The sequence below is a fragment of the Bufo gargarizans genome, chromosome 3 (genome assembly GCF_014858855.1).
Source record: "Bufo gargarizans isolate SCDJY-AF-19 chromosome 3, ASM1485885v1, whole genome shotgun sequence".
Classification (NCBI taxonomy): Eukaryota; Metazoa; Chordata; class Amphibia; order Anura; family Bufonidae; genus Bufo; species Bufo gargarizans.
The window spans coordinates 481,052,426-481,071,471 of NC_058082.1; the positions used below are offsets into that span (position 1 = coordinate 481,052,426).

At 46.6% G+C, this 19,046-nt stretch overlaps 1 protein-coding gene across 1 annotated transcript in view; it reads left to right on the top strand.

Annotated features, from left to right (window-relative positions):
- Nucleotides 1-1,092: 1,092 nt before the first annotated feature.
- TRAF4 (TNF receptor associated factor 4) overlaps nucleotides 1,093-19,046 on the top strand; it is a 38,920-nt gene continuing 20,966 nt past the window's right edge. The window contains exon 1 of the mRNA XM_044283801.1: nucleotides 1,093-1,500. Coding sequence (XP_044139736.1) covers nucleotides 1,358-1,500 — 143 coding nt within the window. The 5' untranslated portion in view covers nucleotides 1,093-1,357. The remainder of the gene's footprint in view (nucleotides 1,501-19,046) is intronic.

Here is a 19,046-nt window from a genome sequence, read left to right on the forward strand (position 1 = left end):
TGTGCCACACAATATACAGTATACGCCTACACTGTGCCACACAATATACAGTATACGCCTACACTGTGCCACACAATATACAGTATACCTCTACACTGTGCCACACAATGTACAGTATACCTCTACACTGTGCCACACAATATACAGTATACCTCTACACTGTGCCCCACAATGTACAGTATAACTCTACACTGTGCCCCACAATGTACAGTATACCGCTACACTGTGCCCCACAATATACAGTATACCTCTACACTGTGCCACACAATATACAGTATACCGTTACACTGTGTAGTCTTGTGGCGGCGGACAGAAAATAATCTGGAAGTGCCCCTTCCGAGACCAGGCTCTGGATCCGCCAATGATTCACATGGAAGTGGTGGATTTTTCATTCCTAGTAAGGCTACTTTCACACTAGCGTTTTTACTGGATCCGGCAGGGATCAGCAAAAACGCTTCCGTTACTGATAATACAACCATCTGCATCCGTCATGAACACCGTTGACAGTCAATGGGGGACGGATCCGTTTTCTATTGTGGCAGAGAATACGGATCCGTCCCCATTGATTCGCATTGGGTCATGACGGAGCCGTCTTGCTCCGCATCCCAGGACGGCAAGCAAACCACAGCATGCTGCAAACCGCTCTCCGGTATGAGAACGGAATGCATTTTGGAGCATTCCGTTCTGTTCAGTTACATTTTGCCTCCATTGACAATGAATGGGGACAAAACTGAAACTTTTTTTTCCGGTATTGAGACCCTATGACGGATCCCAATACCGGAAAATATTAATGCTAGTGTGAAAGTAGCCTAATTTCTGCGACAGAACTGACGTGTGGGAACATGTCCTTGCACCTTTTGTACCTTGAATCGTTTCTAATTTACATGAATACTAAGAGGGACCCTGGAGGTCTGCACTGACTGCAGCAAGATGCTACAGATGGGAGGATGGGTGTAGTAGTAGTAGTGTACGGCTCTGTGGTGGTGGTGTGCTGCGGCCTCGGCTCTGCAGCGCCACCTGGCGGGGGGCGGCTAGAGCGCCGGGCTGAGTCTCCTCCCTGCAGCCGGGCGGAGGAGGGGCGGCGGGCAGAGCTGGATGTACCTTGAGCAGCTGAGCTGGAGCAGACAGAGCTGGAGAGACAGCTGGAAGGAGAGCCGTGTCCGGGGAGAGCACCCGGTCCTGCCCCCGCTCTGCTGCTGCTTGGATACCCTGCGCTCTACTCTTGGACGGGACCTCTGCTTCCTAGATGCCCCCAGGTGTAGGGCAGCCGGCGAGTGACACAGGCGACCTTGGACGTGCCAGCCGCCGCCGCCGCCTCCCTCCCCGCCTCTGATCGTCGTGCTCCTGCTGATCCAAGATGCCAGGCTATGACTACAAGTTCCTGGAGAAGCTCAGGCGCAAGTTCCAGTGCCCACTATGTGGCAAGGCTATGAGGGAGCCGGTGCAGGTGTCCACCTGTGGGCACCGCTTCTGTGACACCTGCCTGCAGGAGTTCCTCAGGTAAGCAGGAGGGGTAGGTGCAGAATGAGCCTTTCACTGGGTCCATGCCAGCCTGCCCCTTATTATGCCCCCCCATCCAATGTTGCAGGCATGGTGCTGCCAAGGCGACACTTTGCGACAACTTTAGTTATGTGACATGAAGGTTAATGTCATGCTGCGACTAACTGTGACACAACTGTCACCTAAATATCCAAACCTGACTTCTTTTTGGGCCGTAGGCTGCAAATATAATGCGACTTTGCCATCATAGACCGCAACGTAAATCATACGTACTTGCATCTTGTCTGCCTTTAAGGCTGGGGCTACACGGTGACTTTTTGTCACTATGTAGCAGCGCAGCCTGGAAACGTCACGGAACAGAACAGGGTTCCAGCACGACGCTGTAATGGCCACGAAAACAAATCCAACACAGATTCTAGATTTGTTGCAACTTGTGGCAGCGCTGCCGCCCCATAATGCCACGAGGCAGCGCCGTAGAGCCTCAGCCTTACAGGGTCCGACCAATGGAACCCTAGTCATGACCAGTCTCCATCCAGCGCAACCAGTAATGAACCCTGACAATGGGAATTGTTGCATCCAGCAGAATGCAAATCTTCATGGAAATTCATAGAAAGGCTCAAAAATACTGGATTTATTTCAGTTTTTATGGAAATGTTCTGTGTGCTTGGGATGAAGAGCCGGATATTTGAAAAGATAGGAGCGGTGATTTTCATGCAGGGGATTGTTCTTTCCACTGGTGATATCTTTCTTGTGCATCGCTTAGATCCTTCTTGTGAATCGCTTAGATCCTTCTTGTGCATCGCTTAGATCCTTCTTGTGCATCGCTTAGATCCTTCTTGTGCATCGCTTAGATCCTTCTTGTGCATCGCTTAGATCCTTCTTGTGCATCGCTTAGATCCTTCTTGTGCATCGCTTAGATCCTTCTTGTGCATCGCTTAGATCCTTCTTGTGCATCGCTTAGATCCTTCTTGTGCATCGCTTAGATCCTTCTTGTGCATCGCTTTGACCCTTCTTGTGCATCGCTTAGATCCTTCTTGTGCATCGCTTAGACCCTTCTTGTGCATCGCTTAGACCCTTCTTGTGCATCGCTTAGACCCTTCTTGTGCATCGCTTAGACCCTTCTTGTGCATCGCTTAGACCCTTCTTGTGCATCGCTTAGACCCTTCTTGTGCATCGCTTAGACCCTTCTTGTGCATCGCTTATATATTTTCCTTCTTGTGCATCGCTTAGACCCTTCTTGTGCCCTAGTTCTAACTCTAGCATAGTAGCATTAACCAATAATGACCAAGAAAACGTCCGTCCAGTAGATGACACGACCATAAACTCAATGTCTTTTGATCATGTCTGTGGGCAGATTTCCACCTGCCGGTTTTGTATGGAAATATTTTCCAGTAAACTCTTCCTGGGCTGTAGTCAGGGGATGTGAATGTCAATGGAGCCACAGGAAGTTCATTGTGTGACATTGTTGCTGGTTGTCACCAAGCACAAGGCTTCTGGAAGGGGCATGTGTTGTGATGGAGCATGGGAAACACACATCAATGCGCAGAACAAGGTGCTCCTGCTCCCGTCACCTTACTCCTTTGTTCACGTCCCTGCTTCCTCTTCCAGTCTCCTCGGCTCTTCTGCTGCTTGTAGAACTGCCAAAATGTGTGGTGCCAGAGCTATCCCCCGGGCGCTCGCTTACCCTGCAGCCAGTGGGATTCCTCTTATTCATTTTTCCTAATCGGCTTTGATTGCAAGCTCTTGTCATTCCGCTCCGCTTCCATGATATCACGAGGGCGAGTATTAGTATAGATTGGGTGAACCTTGTTTGTCGTGTGCTCTTGGCATGGAAAGTTGGGAGAGTCAATGACTAATGGTTGGTGGGTGATCGGCTAAATCTGATCGCTCCTCACTGCTTGGTCATTGACCAAAGCCATTAAATTGGGCTCCAGCTGTATGGGCTCCGAAAGTATTTATGGTACAAGTTGTGCCTCTATCGAGCAGCATGGGTACAACTATCTGGGAGCCATTCTTGTCATTTAACCCTATAAGTGGAGTACCCCTTGAATTCGCCTTATTCTTCTGTATTGGCAGCAGCATTTCATGAGTTAATGGGCATGATACTGTTTTGTAACTTTTAGAGCTGACCTAGATGCCTGCGCAGCGTCATAGTTATGTAATGTGCCTTTGGACCAGGGAAGAAAGGTTTACGTAGCTCTGACGTCCTTCGCAGTCGAGTCACCTGCTGGTCTGTCAGTTTTTACTAGGATATAGCAGAGGTCAGTCTGCGGGGGATGGGAGGTATGTACCCCCGCTGTAAGCAGCCATTCATTAGTGGCAGGATTTACAAGGTGTGTACGTCGCGAGGGATGGTGACCCGCCAGAGCATTGATCTTGTGGAGTTACAGGTACGTTATGAGTGAGTAACGCCACAATCGTCTCCTCTAATGGCCGGGATCCACCCGAATGCCCCCCAGACATACACCTCATTAGGGAGGAGGAGAGCACTTTCCTGCTTTACGTTGGTTCTGGGAAGTAGCTACCCCATGTAATCCTTTAATATGAGGAAATGAGTATTTTCAGAAACCGTCTAATGACAGTAGAAAATTTGACATCAATTTTCTTTCCTTTTGATGCAAGAAAAAAAAAATCTATGACATCTTTACATAGTAAATTCCAATGATGGCGACCAGAGACAAAACGCGTGGTGCCTTGTAGAGGAACCGCCGAAATCTGACCTGTGGCTTCAGAATGTACCCTAAGGCCACCTGCACACGTTGCGAATAAATGCGTTTTTTTCCACGTGGATTCCCATGCGGAAAAAAAAAACGCAGCGTAGAGCCGTACCATCAAAGTGTATGTGATTCCAAAAATCTCATGTACACTTAGTGGATTTTTTTTTTCTGTGCGGATGGATCCACAGGGCAGATTTCCAAATCTGCTGCATGTCAATTATGTTTGAGGTTTTAGCAGCGGATTTCACACTTTTCCAATGAAGGGCGAGATCTGCAGCAAAACCTCATCTAATCCGCTCCAAAAGACGCTGTTAGAAATTGCGGAAAGTCATGTAGATCTTGTGCAGGTAGACCTGCTATATATTGCATGGACATGGATATGAGATTTGTGGCAGGACCTGTCAGTAATCTTCTAAGAGGCCCCTCTCCTGACATGTCTCTTTTAGCAACTACTTGCATTCCCCATGTAATAACAATTCTGGAGCATCTATTCTTATAACTCTGTGATGTGCCAATCCTTCATTATTACTGCTAGAAGTTATGAATGAATTGCCAACAGTCTGTAATGAATGTCCAGATGGGTGTTACTGATTGGATATTGTCAGACTGTGCAGGGACCCCCCCCCCCCCAAACTGGTAAAACCCAGTTGAACCTTCATTACAGACTGTTGCTAATTCATTAATGACTTCTAGCAGTAATAATAAAGGGTTGGTACAACATAGTCATAAAAATACTTTTTCCCAAATTCTTATTATATGGGGAATGCAAGTAGTTACTGAAACAGACCTGTCAGGAGAGGTGACGGCTGATCCTTTGTTTCTGCTAGAGATAAGCACCACCAGAGATGTCCGGCAGCCACTTATCACTCTTCACCTATGGGAATAAATCTAAATGCTCTGTCAGTCCTGGGGCAGTTGGGCAGGATAGCCATTGAGCCAGCTCTTTCACACGACTGCATGTCCCCCGTCCCCGTATTGCAGTCCGCAGTACACAGGACACCGGCTGTGTGCATTCCGCATCATGGATGCGGACCCATTAACTTGAATGAGTCCGCTAATATGGAGATGCGGAACGGAAGGACTACGGAGTGCTTTCATGGGGTTTCGTTCCATGCTTCCATTCCACAAAAAGATAGAACTTGTCCTATCTTTTTGCGGATCGGACGGATCGTGGACACCATTCAAGTGGCAGATGTCTGGGAAAAGAAGGAATGGGTATGTTTCATTTCACCATGCCCAATTCCTTAGGACTAGTGTTGAGCGAACTTGTGTTTTAAAGAGGACCTTTCATCAGAAAAATGTGTGTGCAATTCTTATACTACCTTATCGGGCTGCTGCCACTGATGTCTGCACACTTTTTTTTTTTTTTTTTTCAAAGGCCCCCCCCCCCCCCGTTCGCCCGCTGTGCTCCCCGTTTGTTTCATCGCCTCATTTGCATATTGGTTATAGTAGGCGTTGACGTTTTAGTTCTGCTGGGCGCGGTTATCTTCTCCCTGGCAGCGAGCGCATCCAATCACAGCGCCCCGCTGTTAGCCAGGGAGAAGAAGCTCAAGTTCTTGCGAGAACTTGAGCTTGTAGACATCCGGACCGAGCGCGAGAACTTGAGCTCCTTCTCCCTGGCTAAGAGCGGGGGTCTGTGATTGGATGCGCTCGCGGCCAGGGAGAAGATAACCGCGCCCAGCAGAACTAAAATGTCAACGCCTACTATAACCAAGTCGCCTCATTTGCATATGAGGCAACTAAACAAACTGGGAGCCAAACGGGGGGTCCTTTTGAACAGCAACCCGATAAGGTAGTATAAGAATTTCACACACAATGTCCTCTTTTAAGTTCGGCGTCGGGTTATCGAAGTATCCCATTATGGTCCGTGGTAGCGGAATCCATAACGGGATACTTCGATAACCCGAACTTTAGACGCCAAACTTAAAACACAAGTTCGCTCACACTACTTAGGACGCCTTCACACTCTGTGGATTTTGTTGCAGAAATTTCCACAACTAAACATCAGTTCATCTCACCAGAATGGGGCTGTTTGCTGCCCCGTTCAAATGAATGGAACTGATTTTCAGTCAGAGAAATTTCTGCAACAAAATCCGCAGTGTGAAGGCGCCCTTATTCACATAGGAGATTTGGTTGTAGATGGTCAGGTGTGACCCCTTCCATTCTCAGCCCTCAACCTTCAACTGCAATCCGAGTCCAGACAATAGTCCCATTCAGAATGCCAGCCTCAAAGTCCAGTCCTACACCCCCAAGCTGGACCTGTAGACACCCCTGTAATGTTTTGGCTCCTTTTGAGGCATTCACTTGGTAGCCACTTGTAACCACGAGTGGTCAGAGCTAAATTAGATGGAACGGGGCGCCGACCACTAATGACCCAGGATTCCTCACCTAAAACCTGAGCGCCGGTCCTTTCAGAGACAGATGCCTGACATTCTTCTCTCCACATGGGATTATTAATAAGGCAGAGTACAGAGATGATGAATATGTAGTTGCCGGTGAGCCTGCCACCTCGTTATCTGCAGGTCGTATAGATTAACCCTTTGGTGAACCTACAGGCATATATTTCGAAATCTGTTTGCCATAAAATAGCAATGTCCTATTGTACATGCCGCAGCGTCACCCTGCAAATCCATCAGTCGTCACGGGCTGCCCTTGACCGATGGGGGAGCTGTGGAAGTTCTAGGGTATATTCACATGGGGCAGATTTGGCGGTGACATTTCTACAACTGTCCCGTATGTCTAAATGCTGCCAATTCAGATGCATGAAATGCAAATTTCTGCACCAAATCTGCCATCTCACTGGTGAAGAAAATGAGGTCTCGGAGTGAGTAGGAGTCATGATGGAGCCGGGTACAGAGCTCTACTAGCTCTGGCAGTCCCATGTAGATAAATGGAAGCGGCCGGGCGTTGTCCCAGCAGTCGGACCGGCCACCAGTTAGATGCTTATCATGTGGATAGATAAGTTCTTATGGCTTGGACAACCGCTTTAAGGTTGTACTCACATGTCACAGATTTGCCTTTGGCTGACCCATGGCTTTCTACCAGGATTGCTGCAGTATTTATTCTGGCGGATCCGCACCTAATATGGGTCATTTATCAAGGGACTGGCGACTTGTGTCTATTTTCTGACAAAATAGAAACAAGTCCCTTTATTCGACCAGCAGGGCGATATTTAGTTGTGTGGCCGGATTTACGCTGTGCTTGGGGTGTATTGGGACATAGACCCTGGCCCCATCAAATTTACTAACCTTTACGCCTAGAAACAGGCGGGAATGTTGGCGAAAAACTACTTTACACTTTGCGGACAGACTTCCGTAGATGCGCCTAATTTAGGACGTAGTGCACACCTCATCATAAATTTGCCAACTTTTACGGCAGAGCAAGGAGCAAACTGAGACCGGCGTAAAAATAAATAAAAAAGTCTTAGTAAATGACCCCCAGTGGGTCTAATCCATGTAGGGCGTATCTGCGGTCTCTCCAGGCTAAATCCGCAGGGTAGGTTCACATCTGCGGCAATGAACTTGAGTAGTCTGTTCCGGCAGCATGCAGCAGTATGTGTCTGTGGCTGACAGGCAGCATTTATACCAGAGAGCCGCCGTATGCGATTATAATCAATAGAGATGTGGCGGTATGAGGCTATGCCGGATACGGTAAACTCCTCTGCCGGAACAGACTACTGCAGTTGGTTTCTGCAGGTATGAAGCTACCCTTATAAGTTCCTTTGGTGTAGAATCTGCACCAAATACCTAATCAAATTAGGAACTTGTGAACTGGCCCATATTCTAGGGATGAGGAATTGTTGTTTTAAGCGGTTCCATATTTGTGTCGATTCATCAAAGGTCAAGCAGCTCTTCAAAGCGCTCTGCTTGAAATTATTCCTTGTTCTGTTTAAGTTATGTGAAACCGTTCAACCCGTGCAAATATTTGCAGATATCACCAGCGAGTTCATCCACAAGCGTCCTCCTCCGTGTTCTCAGCAGAACCCGCTCCCACCGTCCGGGCACACACAACCTCTACGAAAGTGAAGCCGAAACTCTCTGGTTCTCAGGCCTCATGCACACGACCGTACGTATCCACACAAAATACGGATGACGTCCACGTGCTTTCCGTATTCTGCGGAACGGAACAGCTGGCCCCTGATAGAACAGTCCTATCCTTGTCCGTAATGCGGACAATAATAGGACATGTTCTATTCTTTTGCAGAACGGAAATAAGGAAACGGAATGCGCACGGAGTACGGACACGTTTGTGTGCATGAGGCCTTAATGTTCTAATTATCTTTTTCTCGGCTGGTGGGGCGGGGGGATAATCGGTCATAATGATAAATCTGTCTGTCCAGGGATAAATTCATGTTAGGAATCGCTTCTTTTTCCCCTTCACATTTGTACATCCTTGGTGAATATGTTTACCTGGGATGGCCTCCCTGGGATGTTGGGAAAAGAAGAATAGTTCAGTTGCCTGACCCTTTTGGACTGTCTGGCAGTGGCCTACTCCTCTCTCTCTCTCCACAGTGAGAATACATGCATGCTCGGCCATGCCATGAGTTCAGTCAGCAGCTGTCTAATGTGTATGGGTGACTGTCCCACATAAAGATGATGCTGTGTATTTGGGATCCACGAGATACAAGATTTCAGACAGTTGATTCATGAGACCTGAACAGACAATCTCACAATGATGAACCCTTGTCCTCTGACATTAGAGGCTCTCCATAGCTGGGAATATACCATTAATAATCAGTCAGGTTACCCTTTAAAGGGGTTGTCCGGGAATCAGAAAAATATGACTGCTTTCTTCCAAAAACAAGACCACCCCTGTCCACAGGTTGTGTGCGCTATTGCAGCTCGGCCTCATTCACTTTAGTGGAGCCGAACTGCAATACCAGACACTGCCCATGGCCAAGAATCCAGCCACTTAATCCTGGACAACCACTATAACACGTAAGACTGTATTCAAACTTGCATCATGGCTTTCGTTATTGTTGGGATGGATTTTCAAAAAAGGGTTTCAAAAAAGAAATTCCATGCAGATTTCGGTTTGTTAGTTTCCGAACTGCATGTCTTACAGTGAAATTCTAAATCTGCACGGCAGGTCAAACATATACTTTGCCTGTACTGTCTGTATTACGTTGCAGTTTTTCCATACGAAGATGTAGACAGAACCTGATCAGAGATGAAGTGGAGGTTGATTATTATACATTTATTATGGCTCCATTGTCATGTGGCCTTTCATACGTATGAAAACTGTGGCGTGCTCCATTGGATTCTGTACGCCAGGAGGCTCCATACTCCGCCATCCGTCTTGTGTAAGAGGTGCACAAGTACTGTGTATTGTTCCTCTGTAGCTAGCTGGCCTTTCCTTGAGCATAAAGGGGTTGTCTGGATTCAGAGCTGAACCCGGACATATCCCCATTTTCACCCTGGCAGCCCCCCTAATATGAGCTTCGGAGCATTTCATGCTCCGATGCTCTCCCTTGTCCGGCGCTGAATCGCACAGGACAAAGGCAGTTTTGGGAGATCTGGTGACGTCCCGCGCTCTCCATAGGGACTGCTAGGCGGAGGCTTCTGCATCAGCAGTGAGCCCGGTGACCTTCACCGCCACTAATGGGCGGGCTTTAATGTAACCCTAGCCTGTAAAACATATCGGGCATGGCTAAAGCTCGCCCCTCAGAGCCGGTGGTGTCACCGGGAATATTGCTAGGCAGAAGCCTTCGCCTAAGGGTCTATTCACATGTCCGCAAAATGGTTCCGCAAAATTTCAATAGGAGCCACAAAAGATGTGGACAGCACACTGTGTGCTGTCCGCATCCGCACTTCTGTTCCACGGCCCAGCAAAAAGATAGAACATGTCCTACTCTTGTCCGCAGAGAAGGACAAGAAAAGGCATTTTTATTATAGTGCCGGCCATATGCGGTCTGCAAAATGCGGAACGCACATAGCTGGTGTCCGTGTTGTGCAGACCTGCAATTTGCGGACCACAAAACAGTTGCTAACGTGTGATTGGACCCTAAGGCTTCATTCACACAGTCAGTGTTTGGTCAGTGATTTCCATCAGTGATTGTGAGCCAAAACCAGGAGTGGATCCTACACAGACATAAGGTAGAGGGGAAAGATCTGCACTTGTTCTGCGTTTTGGACCCGCACTTGGTTTTGGCTCAAAATCACTGATGAAAATCACTGACCAAACACTGACTGTGTGAATAAGGCCTAACAGTGTGAAAACATAAAGAAGCCCTTGCCCTGCACAATCCAGATGGGGATATGTCCAGGTTCTGCTCTGAACCCGGACAACCCCTTTAAGTTGTACAGTTATGAAGACGCCATTTTAGTTTGCGTGATGCTACAGGACAATCTGGTGTCTTATGGTCATTATTTCCAAGTTGAAACGAGCTACAGGAAGAGATTTGCAAGATCTTGTCCCATAGAAATGCAGAGATAATTGGTCCTGGTTGTGCTGGGGTTGCACGATGACGAAACTGCCGAATTTTGCTAATTAAGAGGTCCTAAGCCATAAGTCTGTAATTGCATGCATCAAATATATTAGGTCATGCCGTACATTTCCAAAACAAGCCACAGCGTGAGGCCACAATCATTTTCTTTCCTTTTTGTTTTGTTTTTATATATTTTTGGGGTTGGCTTTTTTTTGTTGTTTTAGTATTGAAAATACTTTCCTTTACGATTTTATAATTTTCTTACGACTGCACGTTACACACGTGAGGGGGGGGGCGTATTGGCCCTTGATAAATTCCACCATTTAAGCAAGGCTTAATAATAATGATGTGTTCTCTGGATAAGCAGAGGGCTGAGCATAAGAGCTGCATAACCATTTATTGAATCCCCTCCCCCACCTTTGTCTAGGGCCTGATGAACATCCCCTCTCAATCCCTGACTTCATTAAGTGCCACTTGGCTGACACACAATGGCTGCTGCGCGGTGACTGACGTGGGGAGGAGTTGGATATATACATGGAAGGGAGGGGGGGAAGCTTATTTAGCAGCTGCTACTCATATTGCTCCCTGCACACGTGTGCACTAATGCCCCCAGCTCACCCGTAGGCTCTTTCTACACACTTGTCAGTCTGATTAATGCATTTCCGCACAGTTGTCTAAGATTGTGCATCAGGGTGGGAGTATTATATTCTGCTGGTTCAGCACACTCTTGTCTGTTCACACTTGACTACTGGGGGGTTTATTTCAGATTGATGTGAACACCTCTACCAAATATTATGATGAAGCTACAAAAAAATATGCCTACTTACGCAGTGCCGCATCGTTGGCCTCTTGAGGGGTCTAGGAAAGCTGGATGACCATCCTTATAACCCTTTGTTCTCTTCCGAATTCGGTTTTAGGTTGAAAATTTGGTCATACATCATGGCACACAAGCTAATTCTCGTGGGCCATGTGTCTACGGTTATCACGTGACTGCGATAACCTTGGTCAGATATCCTGTGAGCACATGAGAACCACCAGAGAAAGAAGCTGGCCACATTCAGCTCTACAAGGGTCTCTCGTTGAACGTGGAAGCTTTTTTTTTTTTTCTAATCAGTTTTGTTGATGGAGAATTTTCTGCCCGAAAGGTAAAGTATGGGGTCATTTTTGGTTCTGGTTATTCAGGGTAGTGTAAATTCTTGCTATATCACCTCAGGGAAACACAAAGGAGATATTTTACTAGAAAGAAACCATTTCTTTAGAGCAGGTTAGGGAGTGAGGAACGCAATGTTTAGATAACAAGCCACAGCCTTCAAGCCATAGCTTCTGAAAATGACGCCCTGGCCTATGGGGAGAACTGCCTGGCCCTGATTTATATTAATCCCACACGGCACATCTCTCAAGCCCTCCTCCTCTATTCTCTGGCTGTATGCATCAAGTGTGGGGAGCAGGCCCTGTCTTGTGGAAGCCTCAAGTGTTGAATGAAAGCGTGAGGAGCATAGAGTAGGCCTGCTTGTACCTGCCCCGATATCACCAAGGAACTTGACAGCGATACACATGGATGCACGTTATGCTTCTGAATATCCACTGAGAAGAAACCAAGGCGATTTCATGTTCTCCCTGACATTGTCTGCAGTCTCACGAGGACAATGCTGTTCCTCAGTCTTTTGGCTGAGGACTTCATAGTTCCTCAATTCCAAACTCCCCATAACCTTAGTAGCCTTCCTGTCTTGTTCACTGCCGTTTCATTTTTGGTTTATTCAGCATTCATGGTCTTTGTTGTATCTTATAAACAAGGGAGGATAGATGTGTGAAAGCATCCATTGACGCCGAGCAATGATGACATATGCAGGGGAATGGCGGTGTCTCCAGTAACTCATGCCTTCGCAGATATTGAAAATATACTAGAGTATGACAGCCCTGGTTGGTGGATCTTGTAGGTCTTGTTGGGGTTTCGTCCCGTACTTCTGTTCCGCAAAAAGATAGGACATGTTCTATCTTTTTGTGGAACGGCCGGATTGTGGACCCATTAAAGTGAATGGGTCCATGATCCGCTTTGTCTGCCCCGCGGTCGGTGTTCGTGCGTCGCGGCCACGGGGCCTTATTGTGGGCGTTTTTGTGGAATTAAAAGCCAGTGTACTTTACCAAAAACCTCACGTACTTATTGCACTAAAACTTGCGACTATCCTAAACCCCTGCGTGAACCCAGCATCGAAGGAAAAGATCCAGGTTAATTGCAGAACAACAAACTCCCAAGGTATGCTAATGGCTGCCTCCTGGTTAGGTTTGCATAGGTTGCAGTTCCTCGCCATGAGCGGGTTCTGCCTAGCAACAGATGGTGTAGCTGTGCTGACATCTGTCTGCTCGGAGTAGGTGTGAGGAAGCAGACCTAGGCTTTGTTCTGAAAGCCTATGCTCAAACAAAGGACATTACGGGGCTTTAAAAAAATTAAAAAATCATACACACAAATAGCAGTTATTAGATTTTTATTAAATTAGCGGTATATAATGTTACAGTCCGGTAACTGGTATATCGTATCTATATTTGGTGTTACTTCTGCATCCTGTTAATTCAAGGGGGATGCACGGCTCAAGTTCAGCCTCCCCAGAGTGAAGACATCAGGGGAAGATGCAGGACGTGTAAAGTGATCCTCAGTATCATGTTAATTTCGCTGAGAGATCTTGAAGGTCTGTGTTCTTGCAATATGTCGCCTCCTTCTGTGTCTGTGCCGAGGTCAATGGGGCAGTATCACTGAAACTCACACTAATGGCAGATACGCACCATGTGCTCCCAGCAGCACTTTTTGGCGCTGCTCACAGATTTATTATCTAAGCAAGGCCAATTCAGACAAGACCTTGTACTTGCTAAACGTATAAAAAAATAAATAAATGGCCTTGTGACCACTAGCAACCAATCAGAGCTTAGGTTTTATTTTCTAAGGTTACTTTCACACTAGCGTTTACATTTTCCGGTATTGAGATCTGTCATAGGATCTGAATACCGGAAAAGGAGAAAAGCTCTTCCGTTTTGTCTCCATTCATTGTCAATGGGGACAAAACGTAACTAAACACAACGGAATGCTCCAAAGTGCATTCCGTTCCGTTTGGTTGCATTCCCATACAGGAGAGCAAACCACAGCAAGCTTCAGTTTTCTTTCCCTCCTGGGATGCGGAGCAAAACGGATCAGGCATGACCCCCAATGCAAAACGTGCATGACCCACAATGCAGACGCAATAGAAAACTGATCTGTCCCCCATTGACTTTCAGTGCAGTTCATGGAGGATCCGTCTTGGCAATGTTAAAGATAATACAACCGGATCTGTTTATAACGGATGCAGACGGTTGTATTATCAGTAGCGGAAGCGTTTTTGCTGATCCCTGCCGGATCCAGCAAGATCACAAGTGTGAAAGTAGCCTAAACTGCATCGGGTACATCTTTAGGGGGTGTACTTGTTCTCTAGGAGACCTAGCAGGTGTATTGAGTCTTACAGGCTCTGCACCATGGGTAAAAAGAAAAAATATGCAAATTACTTCCTTTCCACAAAGAAGAAAATCATAAAAGCCAGACTAGACACCCATCTGCATGTGGCTTTTTTGGGGTTCTTGACACAGGATAGGCCATCAATATCTGATTGGTGGGGGTCTGACTCCCAGCACCCCCACCGACAGTTGTTGGAAGAGGCCGCGGTGCTTGGCTGAGCGCTGTGGCCTCTTCCTGGTCCTGTGACATCATCGTCCTTGGTCACATGACCTAGGCGCAGCTAGGACTGAGCCGCTATCCAGTGGACAGCGCTGTGCAAGCCCCGAGGAGGCCTCCGCACTATTAAACAGCTGATCGGTTGGGGCGCCGGCAGCCCAACACCGACGACCTGATATTGATCAATATTAAACCCTCAGGCATCCCCTTTGATAATAATTTATCATAAATAATATGTAAATGCTGTTTTTATGCATCCGCAATTTTGTCCCATCCGTCCAGTAGCCATAACATGCTATTTTGCACTGCGACAAGTGGAGGATAAAAGGACTCTTTCACGCCGTTCCCATCAGGACAAGTCTACAGTACCGGTTATATCTGTGTACACATAGCTTTACCAAGGGTGGAATTGCTGTGTCAAATATTCACATGAGACCGCAGAGATATTTACTCTGTTTCATTCACGTGCACTAAGGTTAGGAGTCTCTTCTCTATTAACCAGCACATCTGTGATAACAAAGCAATTGTTCTGCTCGGTGGAAATCTGCTCCATCACTATGGGGGGAAAGCTTTACTCTGTGCCCAGTGAATAGTAATTGAACCAGTTATGTCCTTTTATCATTGTATTAATAACTCCACAGATATAATGAAGACTCCATTCATATAACATTCCCAGTAGCCTCACATCTACCGGTCACCTCGCCCGACATGTCTTTTACTCCTGCTAGAAATTATGAATTGATTACTAGCACTTTAGAATGCAGTTCCAGTTGGGGGGGGGGGGTGTCCCTGCAGAGTCTGACACTATCCAATCAGTGCTGCCAGTGTCAGACTGTGCAGGGACATTCCCCCCAAACTGGTAACACCCATCTGGACCTTAGTTGCAAACCTCTAGGAATTAATTTATAACTTCTAGCTGGAATAAAAAAGGAATGGCAGTCAAAATAATAGATGTTCCAGAATTGTTGTTACATGGGGGATGCAAGTAGTTACTACAACAGAAATATGAGGAGAGGACCTTTTTATAGACTTATTTTTAGATAAATTCTGCCGCCACTTTTTGGGATTGGTTTCCCATCCTTCTGAGCCTCTATGGCTGAAGGACCTGTCCTGTCCTGCATTGCAAAGACAACCGACTGATTTCAATGGCTAGGGTGTAATGCCTCATGTGACCTGTGGGGGTGCTGCAGGGAACCACTCAAGCTGGCCATACACAATGGTCTTTTGTTGGCCGAAGCCGCCGAGAACGGCAGGTTGGGCTGACACCCTAATGTGTGTGGGCAGCTCCCGACTCTTCCCCAACAGATGATGTTGGGGGGGGTTGACAAGGATCAGGCAAAATGAATATTTTCACCTGATTCTTTGGTTCTCCTGGGAGACAAGTTTGTGCCAGTAGTGCAGCGGCATTCTCTACTCTCCTCATAGAATACACATTCGGCCGAGCCAGACATGTATGTGTATGGAGGAGGGAATTGGGAGTCATCGAAGCTGTGTATGGGCAGATGTACTAGAAGATTTCCCCTCACATTGCAGGGGGTCTCAGCAGGGCTGCACTTCAGAATCTGCTGGTTGGTAAGGGACCTTCTAGCGGAGTAAGCCTTCAATAAAAGCCCAGTCTGGATGAGGCTGGCAGCAGTCCTTCGTAGGAACCACTCTTATGTCAAACACAATATCTGCCTTATCAGCGAGGTTTAATGGCTCCATTGACTACCCCAGTCCAGATACGCTCTGTGAACAATGGCATTCTGACTTGTGGATAAAACGCTTTTTATCCTAATGCAGTGTAACTCCCCTTCAAAGCAAAGCACTGCTGTCGCCTGTGACCGCAAATATCCTGGCCAAATCTCCGAGATAGGAGCTGTCAGATGTTGGCAGGTAGTGACATTCTTGCATTCTCCTCCGCTTCTAGAGAACAGAATCTCCTTATTGTTCTAGTGCCCCCAAATAACCCTGACCATGGGAAATACTGTCTGCTGGAAACGCGGAGGTGAAGAGGAAGGAAATGTGCACGTTTCATCTGCCACACAACAATGGCGCACTTTCTCCAGAGGGAGCGTGCCGAATGATGCCGCTTATCCTGCACGGCAGGACTGAAGTGTTGGTGTTGACCTTGCACTGGGCAGGTTTTTAGATGCCATGATATGATGGGCAAGACCAGGCATGATGAAGAGGACAACGCGTTCTTGGCATAAACACAGACTTCATCATTTTTGCTTGAGTTTCCGTAGGTGCACTTTGTGCCAAATTTATCAAATGCCACCCGATGGTTAATAATTTTGGCGCATCTTTAAAGGGACACGTCCATCAAATCACCTATATGTGAATATTCTGTTATTTTTGTATTAAAAAATTGATGTTTTACTGGATGTAGTTTTTGGAAGTCGCTCCATGTATCCTGCATCCTGTCCTGGCTCTTTAACGTCCTCTTTGTTTGGACTTTCTCAGTCAGACCATCACTGTGACCAGAGAGGCAAGGGGGGGTGAGTGACTCCATTAGGGCATCACTAAATAATGCAGAGCACTTCTGTGGACATCTTTATCTATCAAGAAAACAATAGAGCTGTCATTGAGTAATAAAACCACTTTCCGATGGAAGTGTCCCTTTGAACCTAACACTTAGGGTACTTTCACACTAGCGTTAAAGTTTTCCGGTATTGAGTTCCGTCCTAGGGGCTCAATACCAGAAAAAAACGCATTAGTTTTATCCTAATGCATTCTGAATTGAAAGCAATCCGTTCAGGATGTCTTCCGTTCCGTCCCTTTTACGATATTTGGCCGGAGAAAATACTGCAGCATGCTGCGGTATTTTCTACGGCCAAAATTCCGGAACACTTGCCAGAATGCCGGATCCATTGAAATGTATTATTGCCAAATCCGGTACCAAATTGTTCTGGAAAAACGGATCCGGTTTCCCGGTCTGTGCATGTGCAGACCTTTAAAAATGTGAAAAAATAAATACTGGAGCCGTTTTTCTGATTGACACCGGAGAGACGGATCCGGTATTTCAATGCATTTGTCAGACGGATCCGGAAACAAATGATCTCCGTTTGCATGCGGTTCCTTTGCCGGGACTGCCTGCCGGATTCTTTTAACGCTAGTGTGAAAGTAGCCTTATCTTAGAACTGCCGCCCCATTTAATATCGCTATACAAAGAAGTGTCCATACTCCTATAGTGTCTGCAGATCCACCGCAGGGGGAAGTCGTCGTACGAGCTGCCTATATCAGCAAAACTGCCATCTGAATAGATCCAAATGTAATGTTTCCGCCCTTGTAATTACTGTGTAAATGTTGCGTGCTTACATTACACCACATCATAATGATTGGCAAATATGGCGGCCGGGCGGCTCTTGCATCAGAAGAAGTGGAGGCGCTGCAGGCCATGGCAAGAATGGAAGAATAGAACAATGCATGTCTATTAAAGGGCTATTTATACACATTTGAGCTGACAAATGAGAGTTTTTTTTTATTTTTCTGGGTTGGTAAAGAAACCTTCATTCATTGTTTGCACATTTCTGGTATAATTCACCAAACAATATACCCAATATTACAATATTGTCCCCTGGAGGAAGCTGAAGGGCGAAGCGTACGTCGGGGAAGCGGTGGTGGTTCGATAGCGCTGCGGCCTATATTTATTTGAATTGTCTCCTGTGATGTATTCAATGCTCTGACATACCGGCCATCTGACTATTGCATTTGTGGCTCATATAGACAGGATTGACTCTTGTCTACCTGTGGATTAAATGAGGTGGTGGGGGGCTTTTATCTTGGCGCCCCCCATAACCATTTTGACTTGCTTACTTTGATGGCATGTGTATTGGAGACATGAAGTTGCAAGGAGGGACTGATATTCATCATGTATTTGAACCCATGTGGACTTTATGTTCTGTTGACCATGTGATCTGGGCCGCTATTGATCCGCCACCTACTGCCACATCGGGATCCAATTGTTGAGTATTATTATCATGTAGTGTGTATCATTGTAATATTTTACAGATGTATTTTGAATAAAGATATCATTTAATATTTATTAGTGGTGTGGTGTTACATTTCTGATATACTTTATTCATCTATATCTAACCGTTTTCAGTATCTCTGCTTGATGTCTGTGAATGGAAGTATTCTGGCTTGCGTCCAGAGGCATAAAGCGATGGTTGCTAAGAGATGTTTGTAAGCATTCAGTTTTTTATCACGCGCATGTAAATCGCATTGCACCCGCGCGATAAAAACGGAACAACTGAACATGATCGCAAACAAAACTAAATGTACTTGCTTGCGAAATTGCGCATTTTTCCCTGAACGCATCCGCAATGCATCCGGACCTAATCCGCTAACGCTCGTCTGCAAGGGGCCTCAGTCTTATCACCTCTGGAAAAATATTTTATCTTTACATTTTTTTTCATTAAAGGAGTTTTGCCAATTATTAAAATGATCCCCTATCTACAGGATTGGGGATAGCTGATCGTGGAGGTGTCCCACCTCTAGGACCCCACCTAATCCTGAGAACAGGAGTCCCATGTCTCCATGGGCATGCAGGAGGTAGCATAGCCAAATACAGCCCTCAGCTATTTCCGGTAGTTCCATAGAGAATGAATGGAGCGGCAGGGAGCATGCTCGACCTGCTGCTCCATCAGGACAGGGAATGGGACCCCCATTCTAGGATCGACAGACCCCCCAGCCATCACTTAGTTCTGTGGATGGGGGCTAACGT